Source organism: Boleophthalmus pectinirostris, unplaced genomic scaffold (assembly GCF_026225935.1).
Source record: "Boleophthalmus pectinirostris isolate CB_2022bp ecotype Guang Dong unplaced genomic scaffold, ASM2622593v1 HiC_scaffold_10, whole genome shotgun sequence".
NCBI classification, from domain to species: Eukaryota; Metazoa; Chordata; class Actinopteri; order Gobiiformes; family Gobiidae; genus Boleophthalmus; species Boleophthalmus pectinirostris.
In genome coordinates, this window is record NW_026570971.1 from 31,716,404 (window position 1) to 31,733,731 (window position 17,328).

The window sequence follows — 17,328 nt, forward strand, 5'->3', positions numbered from 1 at the left end:
CAAATACGTCTCTACATATAACGATAAGACCAGACTTAAGGAGAAGTGGGTGATTTTATAAGATATATTTTCAAAAACACCATAGACTGTATGTTTAAAAATTGACATACCGAACCCACAAACCAGCACGCTCCAAAGTGAGCATGGGAGCACTTCCGGTTCCATCGACTCAGGCTCCGATTCACTTTGTGAGGATAAATTGTCGCTCCTCTTTTTGTAACCGCTGCTGTCAGACTCCTCATTCTGGTCTAAAAATCTCCGTATTAACCTTTAACTTCTTGGGTTCTTTTTAAAGACAATACAGTAAAGTGTGTTTACCTTGTTGACATGTTTCGGCTCCTCGCTGCAAGTCATCTTCAGAAGTGTCCCCGGTGTTGGTGGTGACGTGTCGTATATCAGCTGTTGTTACTTCCTGTGGGCGTGGTCAACCTGATGGACCTGGCAGGTGGCTCAGACTGACCACGCCTCCCGTCGCCCGATGTTCTCTGGAGGAGGGTGTCCCAGGTGTGTGAAAGGAGGAACGCGCCGCAGTTGGAATTCCAAATATGGATCTCGGCCCCTGATCCAGCGTTTGAACTTGTTGTTTTCTGATCCAATGATCCGAGCCCCGTCCCAATCTATAATGTGATTGTTTCTTTTACAATTCTCTGATATGGGGGACGACGGCGCGTTCCTCCTTTCACACACCTGGGACACCCTCCTCCAGAGAACATCGGGCGACGGGAGGCGTGGTCAGTCTGAGCCACCTGCCAGGTCCATCAGGTTGACCACGCCCACAGGAAGTAACAACAGCTGATATACGACACGTCACCACCAACACCAGGTGACACTTCTGAAGATGACTTGCAGTTAGTAGCCGAAACATGTCAACAAGGTAAATACACTTTACTGTATTGTCTTTAAAAAGAACCCAAGAAGTTAAAGTATATAAGAAGACAAAATGAACATCTTTGGCTTCGTATTAACCTGTTCTACATGATCCTGGGGTTTTTATTTTGCTGTTTGTCCATTAATAAATTCATTTTCCTAATATTAAACTCGGCTCCAAATTTGTTCCATAACTCAAGCCTCGATGAGCTTCATTTGACTGAACCTTTTGAGTGTGAACCACGTGATTATGTGATGACGTAAAACAATTGGGGTAGGACTCTATGTTTTTTAAACTTCATCCCGGTGTCGGCGGCAAGGTGGGGCATTTGAGGGCCGTGCCCCCCCTACGGGCCACTGGTGCCCCACCCCCCAGCACAGGCCATAATTATTACTAATTTAAAATTATTTTGTTTGGCGCATTTCTCTTTGGACTGAGGGCACAAACTTTAGCACCCAGACCAATGACATCACAGTCTCTGTTTATTTAGTGTAGTGTGATTGGACAACAGTTCTGTCACGTCACGTCACGTCAACCTGCTGCGTCAACTCGTAGCAGTTTCACGATCAGCGGCAGCTGCTACTACAGCCTAAACCTCCCATGGATTTATTTAAAAAAAAACTCCACACAAGAAATCGCGAGGACAGAGCCAAAGAGCGGACACATTGACAGACCCGCCACCGGGACCCGGAGCTCTCGCTGCCGCTGCCGCCGGGCCAGGCAGAGGATAGAGTCTATCCGCCTTTGCCCGCTCGTTTCTGGGTGTAAAAGTTTGTCCTGAGCGTAGCGCAGAGGCAGAAGTCCACCTGGTGTCCTGGTGCTAATATGGACTGGTGGAACTTTCAGATTTAAGTAGCAAGTGGAATTAAGTTTTAGTTTTACAACCGCTCGTGCACTCGGCTCCCGGACCTCGCGTCACGGACCAGTTTCATCTCTTCATATTGGACAATAAACTTTTGGAGACAGAACCAATGGGACAGTGGACAGAGGAAACACTCTGCTTCAGTCTCTGGAGAAGGTAAGAGGCTGGTTTTCATTGGTTTGGGGCAAATCTGAAGACGGAGCCTCACAGATAAATAGTGTTAATAGTTAAATAGTGTTATAGTGTTTATAGTTAAATAGTGCGTAAATGAGCTCGCGGGTGTGATGGAGCTGCTCTGGTTGTTCTGTCGTGTGCTGTAGGAGCGGCATCTGTGTTCATGTTGTGATCGTAGCCTCTTATTGTAGTTTTGCTGATGTTGTTGGTCTGGGTGTGAGCGGCGTGTTACGTTGTGTTGTTGCGTAAAGTTTTCGCGTGGCTGTTCATTGTGTCTGATATAGTTCAGCCACTAGTAACCAAACTATTCATCATTTATATTTATAATTTTGGCCTTGGTGCCCCTCCCAAAAATTATACCACAATATTTTATTTTTATTTTTATTTATTTTTAACTCTTTAAGTACATTATTAAACATGAACTTTAATACTTTTAATTTTTTCATATGATACTTTTACTTTTACTTGAGTTCTTTTTTTTTTTTTTTTTTTGCTCTGGTATCTGTACTTTTACTTCATTAACAAAACTTAATAATCTGACATATATTTTGTATTACTGTATTTCTTTTTATTTACAGAGTTTAGTTCCTGGTCTTGTTTTTAGTCCTAGTTTAGTCCTAGTTTAGTTCTGGTCCTGTTTTTAGTCCTGGTTTAGTTCTGGTCTTGTTTTTAGTCCTGGTTTAGTCCTGGTTTTGTTTTTAGTCCTAGTTTAGTCCTGGTTTTGTTTTTAGTCCTAGTTTAGTCCTGGTTTTGTTTTTAGTCCTAGTTTAGGCCTGGTTTAGTCCTGGTCCTGATTTTAGTCCTGGTTTAGTCCTAATCTATTTTACTCCTACTGTGTCCAGATTATTTTGCTTGTGGATCAATAAAGTTTGTCTAAGTCTAAGTCTAATCTCCATGGAGACGAGCAGGTGGGAAAAGTTCCAGAGAGCAGCTTTAATATAAAAGTCCCTGGCTCTGTGAAAGACAAGATTGAGTTTTTAATCTGACTCTCTGCTAATGCGTAAGATCTTTTTGTTCTGAAATAACAAAACTATTTCCTGAAGTCATTTGGAGACAAGAGTTAACTCTGTTTCAGGCGACATTAAAATGAAAATATGATCTTATTTGGAAATGGGAGGTAACCGTAGCAACAACCACACATCTGCCTCATCTGAAATAATGGACTTCTGAGGAGGACTGTTTTAGGAGCATCTTGTTTCTGATCCAAAAAAGATTTAAATTATCTTTGATTCTGAGAAGGCACACAGACAAGGGTTAATGTGATTATCCAAGTCTCCACATAAATGAATCACAAACACAAAAAGACATTTGAACATCACAAAAGTTCACTAAACAGGTTTAACTTCAGATCTGAGGGACTTAGTCCTGCGTTAGTCTTAGGGTTTAGTCCTGGATTAGTGTTTAGATTTGGTTTAGTCCTGGTTTAATATGGGTTTAGTCCTGAATATTTTTTTAGATTTGGTTTAGCCCTGGTTTAGTCCTGGTTCAGCTCTGGTTGCTCTGGTTTAGTTCTAGTTTAGTTTGGTTTAGTTCTGGTTTAATCCTGGTTCAGTCCTAGTTTGGTCCTAGTCAAATTTTGGTCTAGTCCTGGTTTAGTCCTGGTTTAATCACACTTTTGTTCTTGTTTACTCCGGCTTTACTCTTGGATTAATCCTGGTTTAGACTTGGTTTGATTCTGTTTTAGCCCTGCTTTAGTCCTGGTTTGGTTCTGGTTTACATTTGGTTTACTCCTGGTTTAAATCTGGTTTAAACCCCGTTCAATCCAGCTTTAGTCCTGCTTTAGATTCCTGTGGTCTGGTCCACGCGCTGTTCTTCGATCGTCTCAGCGGAGAGTCAGAAAATAACTCTGCAGGAGCTGAACGAAAAGAAACCTTTAAAAACAGAAACAGGAAATCAATGTATAAGAGGAAATTATATTATTCAAGACGTCCATTATCACAGGAAAGACATCTGACACACACAATTACACACACACATGTACACACACACATGTACACACACGTACACACACACATGTACACACACATGTACACACACATGTACACACACACATGTACACACACATTACACATGTACACATGTACACACACACACATTAACACATACACATGTACACACACATGTACACATGTACACACACATGTACACACACATGTACACACACGTACACACACATGTACACACACATGTACACACACGTACACACACATGTACACACATGTACACACACATGTACACACACGTACACACACATGTACACACACATGTACACACACATGTACACACACATGTACACACACATGTACACACACACATGTTACACACACACACAGTACACACACATGTACACACACACACGTACACACATAACACACACGTACACACATTACACACATGTACACACACACATGTACACACACATGCACGCACACACATGTACACACACACACACGCACACACACATGTACACACACATGTACACACATGTACACACACATGTACACACATGTACACACACATGTACACACATGTACACACACATACACACACACACATGTACACACACACATGTACACACACACACATGTACACACACATGTACACACACACACATGTACACACACATGTACACACACACACATGTACACACACATGTACACACACACACACATGTACACACACACACACACACATGTACACACATGTACACACACACACACACATGTACACACATACACACACACACATGTACATACACACACATGTACACACACATGTACACACACACACACACAACACATGTACACACATTTACACACAACATGTACACACATGTACACACACACACACATTACACACACATGTACACACACATGTACACACATTTACACACACACACACACATGTACACACACATGTACACACACATACACACACACACATGTACACACACATATACACACACATGTACACACACATGTACACACACACACACACACACATGTACACACATGTACACACACACACATGTACACACACATGTACACACATGTACACACACACACACACATGTACACACAAACACACACATGTACACACATGTACACACACACATGTACACACATGTACACATGTACACATGTACACACATGTACACACACACACACACATGTACACACACACATGTACACACACATGTACACACACATGTACACACACATGTACACACATGTACACACACATGTACACACATTTACACACACATGTACACACACATGTACACACATTTACACACACATGTACACACACATGTACACACATTTACACACACATGTACGCACACATGTACACACATTTACACACACATGTACGCACACATGTACACACACATGCACACACATAAACACACACGTACACACACACACGTACACACACACACACATGTACACACACATGTACACACATGTACACACACATGTACACACATGTACACACACACACACACATGTACACACACACATGTACACACACATGTACACACACACATGTACACACACACACACTGTACACACACACACATGTACACACACATGTACACACACACATGTACACACACATGTACACACACACACACACATGTACACACATGTACACACACACACACACATGTACACACACACACACACACATGTACACACACATGTACACACACACATGTACACACACACACACATGTACACACACATGTACACACATGTACACACATTTACACACACATGTACACACATAAACACACACATGTACACACACATGTACACACACACACACACATGTACACACACACACACACACATGTACACACACATGTACACACACACACACATGTACACACACATGTACACACACACACATGTACACACACACACATGTACACACACGCACATACACACATGTACACACACACACACATTACACACACACATGTACACACATGTACACACACACGTACACACATGTACACACATACACACACACACACATGTACACACACACACAGTACACACACACACACACACACACACACACATGTACACACACATGTACACACACATGTACACACATGTACACACACATGTACACACACACACACACATGTACACACTGTACACACATGTACACACACATGTACACACACATGTACACACACACACACACATGTACACACATGTACACACACACACACACACACACACACATGTACACACACACACACATGTACACACACACACGTACACACACACACATGTACACACACACACACACATACACACATGTACACACACACACACACAGTACACACACACATGTACACACACACACGTACACACACATGTACACACACATGTACACACACATGTACACACACATGTACACACACACACACACATGTACACACACACATGTACACACACATGTACACACACATGTACACACACACATGTACACACACATGTACACACACACACATGTACACACACACATGTACACACACACACATGTACACACACACACACATGTACACACATGTACACACACACACATGTACAACACATACACACACACACACGTACACGTACACACACACGTACACACGCACACATGTACACACACACACATACACACACGTACACACACACACACACACACATGTACACACACATGTACACACACATGTACACACGTACACACACACACGTACATACACACGTACACACACGTACACACGCACGCACATGCACACACACATACACACACGTACACACACACACACATACACACACGTACACACACACATACACACACGTACACACACACACATACACACACGTACACACACATGCACACACACACACGTACACACACATACACACACACACATGTACACCCATGTACACACGTACACACACATGTACACACGTACACACACACGCACACACACGTACACACGTACACACACATGTACACACGTACACACACATAAACACGCACACACACACGTACACACATATACACACGCACACACACACTTGTACACACACATGTACACACGTACACACAGGGATACAGGAGGATGGGAGGGCATCTGACACACAGGGATAGAGAGGATGGTAGGGCATCTGACAGACTGCGGGCGTGGGAAAAGTGATGGTGCTGATGCTGCGCTGCCAAACGAGCTGGAGGCGTTACTACGGCAACAAACCCATCAGCGACATCATCCTCTCATCTCCTCATCACCACGGCCTCCAGTCTGACAGAGCACACACCACAAAGAGACCAGGAATAGACCGGGTTTAGACCGGTTTCAGACCGGTTCAGACCGGGTTCAGACCGGGTTCAGACCGGGTTCAGACCGGGTTTAGACCGGGTTTAGACCGGGTTTAGACCGGGTTTAGACCGAGTTTAGACCGGGTTTACAACTGTCTTGCCAAGTGTTAGGCCTATATGTCTGCTTGTTCAGGTGGAGAGGAGCAGAGAAGGAACAGAAGTAACAGTCCTGGATTAAAATTGATTTAGACCTAGTTTAGTCCTTGTTTAGACCTTGTTTATTTAGACTTGGTCATTCCTGGTTCAGAACTGATTTTAGACCTGATGTAGTCCCATTTTAGTCCTGGTTTAGTCCGGGTTCAGTACTGCTGAAGCTTAGATCTGGTTTAGTCCTGGTTTAGTCCTGGTTTAGACCTGGTTAAGACCTAGTTTAGTCCTGCTGTAGTTTAGTCCCGGTGTAGTCCTGGTTTAGTTTAATCCGGTTTTAGTCCTGATTTTATCCTGGTTTAGTCCTGGTTTAATTTGTTCCATTTTTATTTTTATGAGAACCAAACCAGGATTAAATCAGGTCTAAACCAGGTCTAAACGTGGGGCTGAACATTCACAATTAATCTGAATATTTTGGTTTCAAATGTACATAAACTCAAATGCATTTGTTCTCATATTTTTTAATTACGAAAAATATGTCAGATTTATGAGTTTAAAATTAGCAGCAAACTGAAGTGAAAATATTTGTGAAATTCTGTCACTCATTATGAATAAAACAAAAGTACATTTAACCAGATTCTGTTTATATCGATGGTACAGATTTAAACTGGAAACCTGTCAAAACCTGAGATATTTTCAGTCTGTTACTGAAGTCTGAAATACATCAGTCAATATGTTTTCAACTAGAAGAACAGACTTTTTATACTGAGCCAGACCAGAACTAAACCGGAACTAAACCAGGACTAAACCAGAACTGAATAAAGACTAAACCAGAACTAAACCAGGACTAAACTAGGACTAAACCAGGACTAAACCAGAACTAAATCAGGTCTAAACCAGGACTAAACCAGGACTCACTCTGGTCTTAAGCAGATCTAGGTTTGGACTAAACCAGGACTAAACCAGGACCAAACTGACTTACTCCACAGGTGTCAGATTTTTAAATCTGAATTCCTTGGATGATATCAAAACAAAAAAAGAAAAAAAAATGTAGAGTCAAAATTTTGTTATTTTCCACAAAATTTTGCAGTAAATATCATACATAACATATCGTAAAGAGAGATTTGGATTAAGGACACACAGATACTGATTTGCTAAGAGGCTCTGAAGTCATTTAAAGGATAAAACACAACTCAAATAATTTGAGTTTTGTAATAAATCCACTGTGTTTTGAGCAAAAAAAACAACAACATAGTGTACAAAATGTTTAAATCCCTACACCCGTATTGGTCGAGATCGGACATAGTCATAGTATCAACGGAGCCCAACAGTCCCGCCCACTTTACTGTCCGCTCTGGTTCTGGAAGTACATTTTTCTCATAGATTTAAAAAAAAAAAAAAAAAAAGAAAATTTAACTCTTATTCAAATATTAAGAGTTTAAGATATCAGCAGAGGCACATTTTAAACACAAGATTCTGCTAAATGTTTTCATAATTTTCATAATAAATTTCTGAAACTGATTTTAATACAATTATAGCTCTTACAGTTAATAGTTTCCACATATCTGATTAGTGCAGCGCTTTCAAACTTTTAACATACATATTTTTTTGGAAAGTTTATGAGAAAAAATGATCAGAAATTTACTTATTATTGGTAATGTTTTGCCCATATTATTGGTCATGCACAGTTACAGATTTTTTGTGATTATTTATTTATTTATTTTTACCCAGATTATTGGTCATGTGCAGTAACAGATTATTAGTGATGCTTTTACACAGATTATTGGTAACATAATTACAGATTGTTGGTCATACACAGTTACAGTCAAATTATTGGTCTTGTACAGTTACAGATTATTGGTCATGTGCAGTTACAGTCAGATTATTGGTCATGCAAAATTACAGATTATTGTTCATACACAGTTACAGATTATTGGTCATGTGCAGTTACAGATTATTGGTCATGTGCAGTTACAGATTATTGGTCATGTGCAGTTACAGATTATTGGTCATGTGCAGTTACAGATTATTGGTCATGCACAGTTACAGATTATTGGTCATGTGCAGTTACAGATTATTGGTCATGTACAGTTACAGATTATTGGTCATGTGCAGTTACAGATTATTGGTCATGTGCAGTTACAGATTATTGGTCATGTGCAGTTACAGATTATTGGTCATGTGCAGTTACAGATTATTGGTCATGTACAGTTACAGATTATTGGTCATGTGCAGTTACAGATTATTGGTCATGCGCAGTTACAGATTATTGGTCATGTGCAGTTACAGATTATTGGTCATGTGCAGTTACAGATTATTGGTCATGTGCAGTTACAGATTATTGGTCATGTACAGTTACAGATTATTGGTCATGCAGTTACAGATTATTGGTCATGTGCAGTTACAGATTATTGGTCATGTGCAGTTACAGATTATTGGTCATGTACAGTTACAGATTATTGGTCATGTGCAGTTACAGATTATTGGTCATGTGCAGTTACAGATTATTGGTCATGTGCAGTTACAGATTATTGGTCATGCGCAGTTACAGATTATTGGTCATGCGCAGTTACAGATTATTGGTCATGCGCAGTTACAGATTATTGGTCATGCGCAGTTACAGATTATTGGTCATGCGCAGTTACAGATTATTGGTCATACAGTGTGTCAGATTAGCGGCTCGTTAGCGGCTCGTCGCGCGCCGCCCGGGGAGAGTTTAATTGCAGATTGTGGTTCTGTTTTTGTTTGTGTGCGCTGTCTCCGTCTCCTCTCTCCCGCGCGGCGCCGCAAAAATAACTAAATACAACAAAATACAGGGCGAAAATACACGAAAATACAGAGAGAGAGAGAAAAAAAAAAAAAACACAGAGAGGCAGAGGGACAGAAGGAGGAGGAGAAAGGAGAGAGAGCGAGGAGAGAACTGGGAGAAAGAGGAGAGAAGAGAGGAGGAGAAAGAGAGGGAGGAGAAAGGGAGAGGGGGAGAGGTGGAGAAATGAGAAGAGAGAGAAGAGAGGAGAGGATAGAGACGGGAGGAGGAGGGGGGAGAATGAAGATAGAGAAAGAGGAAGAGAGAGGGGAGAGGGAGAAATGAGCAGAAAGAGAGAGGAGAGGGGGAGAAACAGAGGACAGAGCGGAGAGGGAGGAGAAAGAGAGGGGGAGAGAGAAAGGAGAGGGAGGCGAAGGGCGGCAGTGACACCTACAGGCGACTCGCGGAACTGAGGCTCAGAGACGCCGCAGTAGAGGCCGATGGGACCAGAAAACATGGAGTGAGGGAAATTCAATGACAATTAAAAAAATAAAATAAAATAAATGTGAAAAACGGATACGCAAAGTTATTTTTTCTTTAACAAAATGTATGTGAGATTTAGATTTCTGCACTGTGTAACTTCATGGTTGGAGGTCTGTTTGTTTCTTGCCTGGAATGTTCCACTGTGTGACATTAAACAGCTCTGCCTCACGTTTTTTCAATTACAGATGTTTTTATAGCTCAGAAATACCTAGAAAAACATAGAAGATAGAAAAGATTTAGAGCCTCACCGTGAAACATTCCAGACAAAGCAATAACATCTCTACGAAGAAATGCGTTTGACGGACGGAGCTTCCACCAGAAATGTTACACAATGCACCTTTAAATTCCATAAACATGACCCAAGTGTGTCCCCAGATACGAGGTAAACATGGTCAAATCAAATATAACTTTTAACTTATAACAACAATAATGCTGATTTACTCTTAACTACAAAAATATAATGTCCAATTTATTTATGTTATAATTTGGTGTTTTGGTTCTAGATGTTTCTCCAATCAGAAATAAAACTGAAATCCAGTGTGTTTAAACCTAAAATGTCTCTCTGTGATCTGAATAATCTCTACCTAATACTGTCCTGGTAAAACAGACACAGAGAGAATATGCAAACTCTATAAAGGGGAAATTCAATTTGTCAACTGGACAAAAGTTTATTTTGGTTGTATACATTTCTCAGCTCATCCAAACTGCTTCTTCATTTCTGGACTGATCAATTGACCAGAACTCAAGAAGCACTTTGGACGGGCTGCGAAATATATACAACCAAAATAAACTTGTGCAGTTGACGATTGAATTTCTCCTTTTGCCATGAAGTGTACCTGGACGACTGACAGATTTTACACAAACTCTGTAAATGTGTCTTTATATTGAGTGAACATAAAATTAAAGGTGCATTGGGTAACTTTTCTGGTGGAGGGTCTGTCAAAAGCTTTTCTTCATAGAGATGTTATTGCTTTTCTGGAATGTTTCACAGTATGACATTAAACCTGTCTATCTCCATGGAGACCGAACCAGACCAAGTTACAGGTCAGATCTGTGGAGAGGCAACACTGCTCACAGTCAGAATACTGTTTTTCTAGATATTTTTGAGCAATAAAACCACTTGTAATTAAATAAATGTAAGGCAGAGCTGTTTAATGCAACACTGTGGAACATTCCAGGCAGAGCAGTGATATATCCATAGAAACAAGCAGGTGATGGACCCCCAACCAAAATGTGACATAGTGTATCTTTAAATACTGTACATATGCATTGTAGTTACAGTTTTAAAACATTAAAGACAAACACGTCTTGATTTTAAAATAATTTATTGAGATGGCGCTGAAATGTTTCAAGTCTGAGCGGCACAGAGCACTTCAGGCAACGACAGAACAATCCAACAATTTTTATTTCAGTTTTGAAAATACAAAATTTTACTGACTCAATTCTGTAAATTTGAACAATGTGTCAAATACAAGTGATTTTTTTATTTTATTTTTTAACATTTATGCAAAAATGTTTCTCAAATCATACAGTTTATAAACTTTTAGTCAAAATGTGAACTTATTTGAACATATTTATTTATTTATTGTTACTTATTTATTTATTCATTATTACTTATTTGTCATATGAAGAGTGAGCGAGTGGACACAAAAGCTGCATTGAAATTAGTTTACAGTTTCCTTTTTTTGTTTTTAAAGAGGAGTATTTTACTTTCATGGGGTAGTAACTGCTAACACATAACAATATATTATAATTTAGAGGGTCCCACATCAATTTGCTCTCTGAACTAAGTCAGTCCCCCTTCAGAACACTATCACAATCAGCATCTATCAGCTGATGAAACTACTGCACATCGCTTCAGGTTTGTCAAATTATTGTGCAGAGTTTTGTATCATGTTTTTGTATATTTATGGAGAATTGTTGGAGCATGGGTGATGTAGGTTTGTGGGTGGAGCCTTGTACAGACTCGTACTGCTAACTGTAAAGAGGGTTCAATAGGGATCAATAAGTCAATAGTGTACAATAAAGAGAGACTGCTAGATTACTCAGACATGCATGGAGGATTAAACCCTCTTCAGGCGTGTTTTTGATGAACGAACAATGTTATAACATTTGAGAAAGATCCAAGAATAGATTTTGCAAAATGCCTCTTCTTTAAATTTTAACACATTGTTCAAACTGTGTCAGAATTGAGGTCCCATTTTGATCTGTGACATATACAGAGACACTTTTAACACTTTTCTCCTGAAGTATGAACCCCACAGTATCACACGTCACCAGCAGATGGAGTCAGGAGCCACACGTTTTTTTTTTTAAAGCTCGTCGGAAAATGGCTTCTTCGAAAAACATGTAATATTTCTGTATTTTAGACATTTCCACAAAACTCTAAAATGTTCAGAAAAAAATCAAAGTAAAATCTTAAAGGGTCAAAATGTGAATTCACAAAAATACATTCTGGTATAATTGTTTTTAAAATGTTATTTTAAAATACATTCAGGGATTAAAAGTCATAGTAATCGGTTTATAACAAGGACTAAACCAGGACTAAACCAGGACTCACATGGCGATTAATCTGTGTAAATTAATATGTATTTATTATATTTCATAACATATTATTAATTAGTGAATATTAATGCAAACACTACTATACAAAAAACTCAACCAGGTCTGAAAAAGGACTAAACAAGGTGTAAACCAGGTCTGAACCAGGAATAAACCAGGACTAAACCAGGTCTGAACCAGGACTAAACCAGGACTAAACCAGGTCTGAACCAGGACTAAACCAGGACTAAACCAGGTCTGAACCAGGACTAAACCAGGTCTGAACCAGGACTAAACCAGGACTAAACCAGGACTAAACCAGGACTAAACTGGGACTAAACTGGGACTAAACCAGGACTAAACCAGGACTAAACCAGGACTAAACCAGGACTAGACAGGGACTTCAAAAAGAGGCACAAGACGTGGACAGCCCTTTGTTATAATTATGGCAAAATCATTTTCAATAAACCCAAAAATACACAAAATTTTACCTCAGGATGTACGTCTGTACACACACATGTACAGGTGAACTTAAGTGCTCTAAATTTCCAAAATATTGTGTATTTTTGTTAAAGGTCTTATATTACGCAAAGCTTTAAGCCACAATGTTGTTACCTCCTCCAAAACAGACCTGGAGTTGTATTTAGTTTCATTCACACATGTCTGATTTACACTTTATTATTAGTCTATTTACATCTCCAAAAATGCTCTGTACCACCTTGTGATGTCATGTAGTGGTAGTTGTCAAGTTAACATCTCCTTTTTAATTTCAGTTCAGTAGAGGTTGGCAGTTCTGTGGCTGAAATGATCCAAATTTCAGTTTTTGTGATTTCAAGTGATTTCAGTGAAAGTGTGTCAACTTTAAAAACACAGTGGAGCAAAATAGTGTTTTCAATTAGGGTTGTGTGAATGTGTGAATGAAACAAACACAACTCCAGGTCTGTTTTTGATGAGTAAACAACATCGTAACAGAGAAAACAGCGTAACATGGGCCCTTTACGTTTATTTCAAACTAATTAAATCATCTTTAGGCAGTGAGCAGTTTTATAACCCTTATATTCACAAATCACAAAAACATGGTTATTTTTTATCATTTTTGGCATATTTAAGAATAATTTGAGACATTTGAAACGTATGTTGACATAGACTGAGACATACTTTAGCGACGGTTCGTAACCTGGTTAACCTCACGTCTTTCTCATTATTTTTTACAGAGAGAATCAGTCTGGTGATGTACATTAAAACGACGAATGCAGAGTAGAAAAACAGAGAATAGAATGTGATTTTCAGTGTTATTTTCTTTTCTTTTCCCATCCAGGTAGGTCCCACAGTGGTCCACGTGCTCTTATACTTGCTCTGACACAGCTCGAGATCATTCTAAAGCTTAACCAGAAGCACCACCATTAAGCAAATGCGGTTTAGAGCACTTAGAGGCGAAAGTGGGCGTTACCAAATAAAGTCTATATTGTGAGACAAACATGTGGCTAACCAGGCTTTAAGCTAATGAGGCTAATGGCTCAGAGCAGGAAGGACCAAACAGTGGAGATAAAAGTCTGATTGTCCGATGAAGATACAGAGACTCTCAGAGGAACAAAACCAACAGGAGTATGAATATACACACGATTTACTCTCTGCAGAGCGCCAACTACAGGCCAGAGTCAGAACTGCTCATTTAAAGGGCCCATCTAATGCAAAATCAACTTTTCAGAGCTTTCTATCTTCTAAGAGTGATGTGTGAGCCTTGTATTTGTCGCCGAAGTGGTTTTTAGATTGATTTTTAAACAAATTGCAGTGTATTTCTGCCACCCTCCCACATGACAACAAACTAAAGCTGCTACAATGATGACGCGGCAGCTACACCTATGACGCGTTTGACATAGCAGAGAGCGCTTCACACCCGCCTCCCCGCCCCCGATCCACCACCTCCGCCCCCCCTCCATCCCACATCGACTGACAGTTCCACATGAACACCTAAACAAAAGCGACAGCGTAAGTTCATTGTTCTACACTGCAGTGAACATGATATAGTAAGTTGATCTTCTAGTGTTTATTAAAACTTTACCAATCAGTAATGTTCAGTTGATGTGGGACGCGGTGCTTGAGCTTCGTGCATCTCAAAGTCCTCGTCCGATTCCGGGTCCAACACATGCGGCTGAACGCGCTGTATCTCCATGATGAATAAAAGTTTATTCCTACCACTATCAGGGTGCACACCTGTCTCCCCCTCCCTCCCTGAGATGGGCGGAGGAAGGGCGGCTCACTCAGAGACTACGTCACGTTTTGGAGGGCGGAGCCTGTGCTTTCTCAGGACGGGCGGGGGGAGGAGCAATAGTCGGTCTTTCATAGTTCCTGGTCTGTGACTGTCTCCAAGAAATCAGTAAGATTTCATAACTATTGTGTCATGGATGTTCCAAAACCCAAATTGTGCTTGAATATGTGCAGAAGATACAATGTGAAAAGAGTTATTTTGCATGAGATGGGCTCTTTAAAGTCTTTGTACTTGATGTTTTCCCCCATGTATTTAAGGATTAATGTATTTAAGTGTCTTGCCCCAGTAGAGATATATTGTATAAACAGCTCTTGAGGTCAAAATAAGTCAGCTGTGTACTGCCTACATCTAATTATTAAGAGTTTTATAGCCCCAGAATCAGGAAGGGCTTATTAGCATCCTAGCTGTTGATGTAAAAACTCTCCTCTAGTCTCTGAGAGTTGTGAAAAGTGCTTATAAACTCACTGTGGTGAATAATTTGGATGCCCTGAATGCATAAGGTAAAAGCGGAATAACTCTGGACCACTACAAATTGTTTAAAATGAAATATTTTTATATTTTTACTGCTAAGATTGTCCTTTGCATTTGATCCATCCACCAGTGTCTCTAAGGCTAAGTTCAGACTGCAGCCCCAAGTGACCCAAAGCTGATTTTTTTGGCCCCTGTGTTCCTGTATCTGATCTTTCATGACAGTCTGAACGACACAGATCCGATTTTTTCAAAAGCGACACAGCCGACTTGGATATGTGCTCCTAAAACCGATACATATCCGATCTTTTGACATGTGACTTCAGTCTGAACGGCCAGGCTACATTCATCCCCCCTACACGTCACAAATGTTCACAAACGTTCTTCTCAACGTACAAAAATTGTGTCTGAACTCTGTGTGAGTGAAGCAGAGAAGCACATGTCAATCCCTCCACTCTTGGCTCGGACTCTGCACCCACATGTTTTTTTCTACAGACCTTGCTACCACTGCCCCACAAAACTCCACGGCCAAAAACCTCGTCCTTCTCCTTCTTAATCTCCTCCTTAAACAAATAGTCTGTACATGTTCTGGCTCTGGTACGACAGCAACTTTAAAATCTCCATGTGCTCAGTGCTGCGTCCATGTTTAGGCGACTTCCTTAAACACTGAGCATGCTCGCTGTGTGTGACGTTGTCGTGTCTCCAGTGCACATGCGGGACACTTTTGGGGCATTTAAAGTTCACACTGGAGATCAGAAACAAGTCACATTTAAATGGAAATGTGAACGACTTTGCAAAAAAATTGGATTTCACAGAAAAATGTGAATTGAGCGTTAAGCCCTGCAGTCTGAACGTAGACTAAGTTACACTTGTCAGGAGCAGTGGACCAGATCTGAGCCTAGTCCTTGTCTGTTTTTTGTTTGTTTTTGTTTTTGTTGGTTTGGATCCTCAGAGAACCTCAGGTCCTGTACCTTGAGTGACGTATACAGTTGAAAACCTAAAACTCTAAATGCTACTTTTAAATAAAATAAAACTAAATCTTTCACAATTGTAAGTGTTAGCATTAGCTTTAGCGTTAGGATCACAGTTCGCTGACTTTCTCGCTCAGCGTCTCCAGCTCCTCGTCCACCTCTGGGTACCGGTCGGATCCATCGCCGTGGAGACCGTTGAGCTGTGCGTGATGCAGCCAGCGCATGTCGTCGCTCTCGTGGGTGATGTAGCGCTCGTTCATACGCATCTCCAGACCCCGCAGGTCCAACCACATCTGGTAATCCTAAAACAAGAATTAAAAAAAGTCTGGTAATCCTGAAGGACCAGAGGAGATCGTAACCAAGTGCACCCTAAACAGGTCATAGTCCTAAACATAATCCTGTAATCCTGTAAAA

At 40.5% G+C, this 17,328-nt stretch overlaps 1 protein-coding gene across 3 annotated transcripts in view; it reads right to left on the reverse strand.

The window, feature by feature from the left end:
• Positions 1 to 11,973: 11,973 nt before the first annotated feature.
• prkd1 (protein kinase D1) overlaps positions 11,974 to 17,328 on the reverse strand; it is a 48,345-nt gene continuing 42,990 nt past the window's right edge. For 2 of the 3 annotated variants that reach the window (XM_055156893.1, XM_055156889.1), the window contains exon 22: positions 11,974 to 17,216. In XM_055156893.1, the coding sequence (XP_055012868.1) occupies positions 17,025 to 17,216 (192 nt within the window). In that variant the 3' untranslated portion in view covers positions 11,974 to 17,024. The remainder of the gene's footprint in view (positions 17,217 to 17,328) is intronic. The other variant, XR_008632673.1, reaches the window with a different exon arrangement.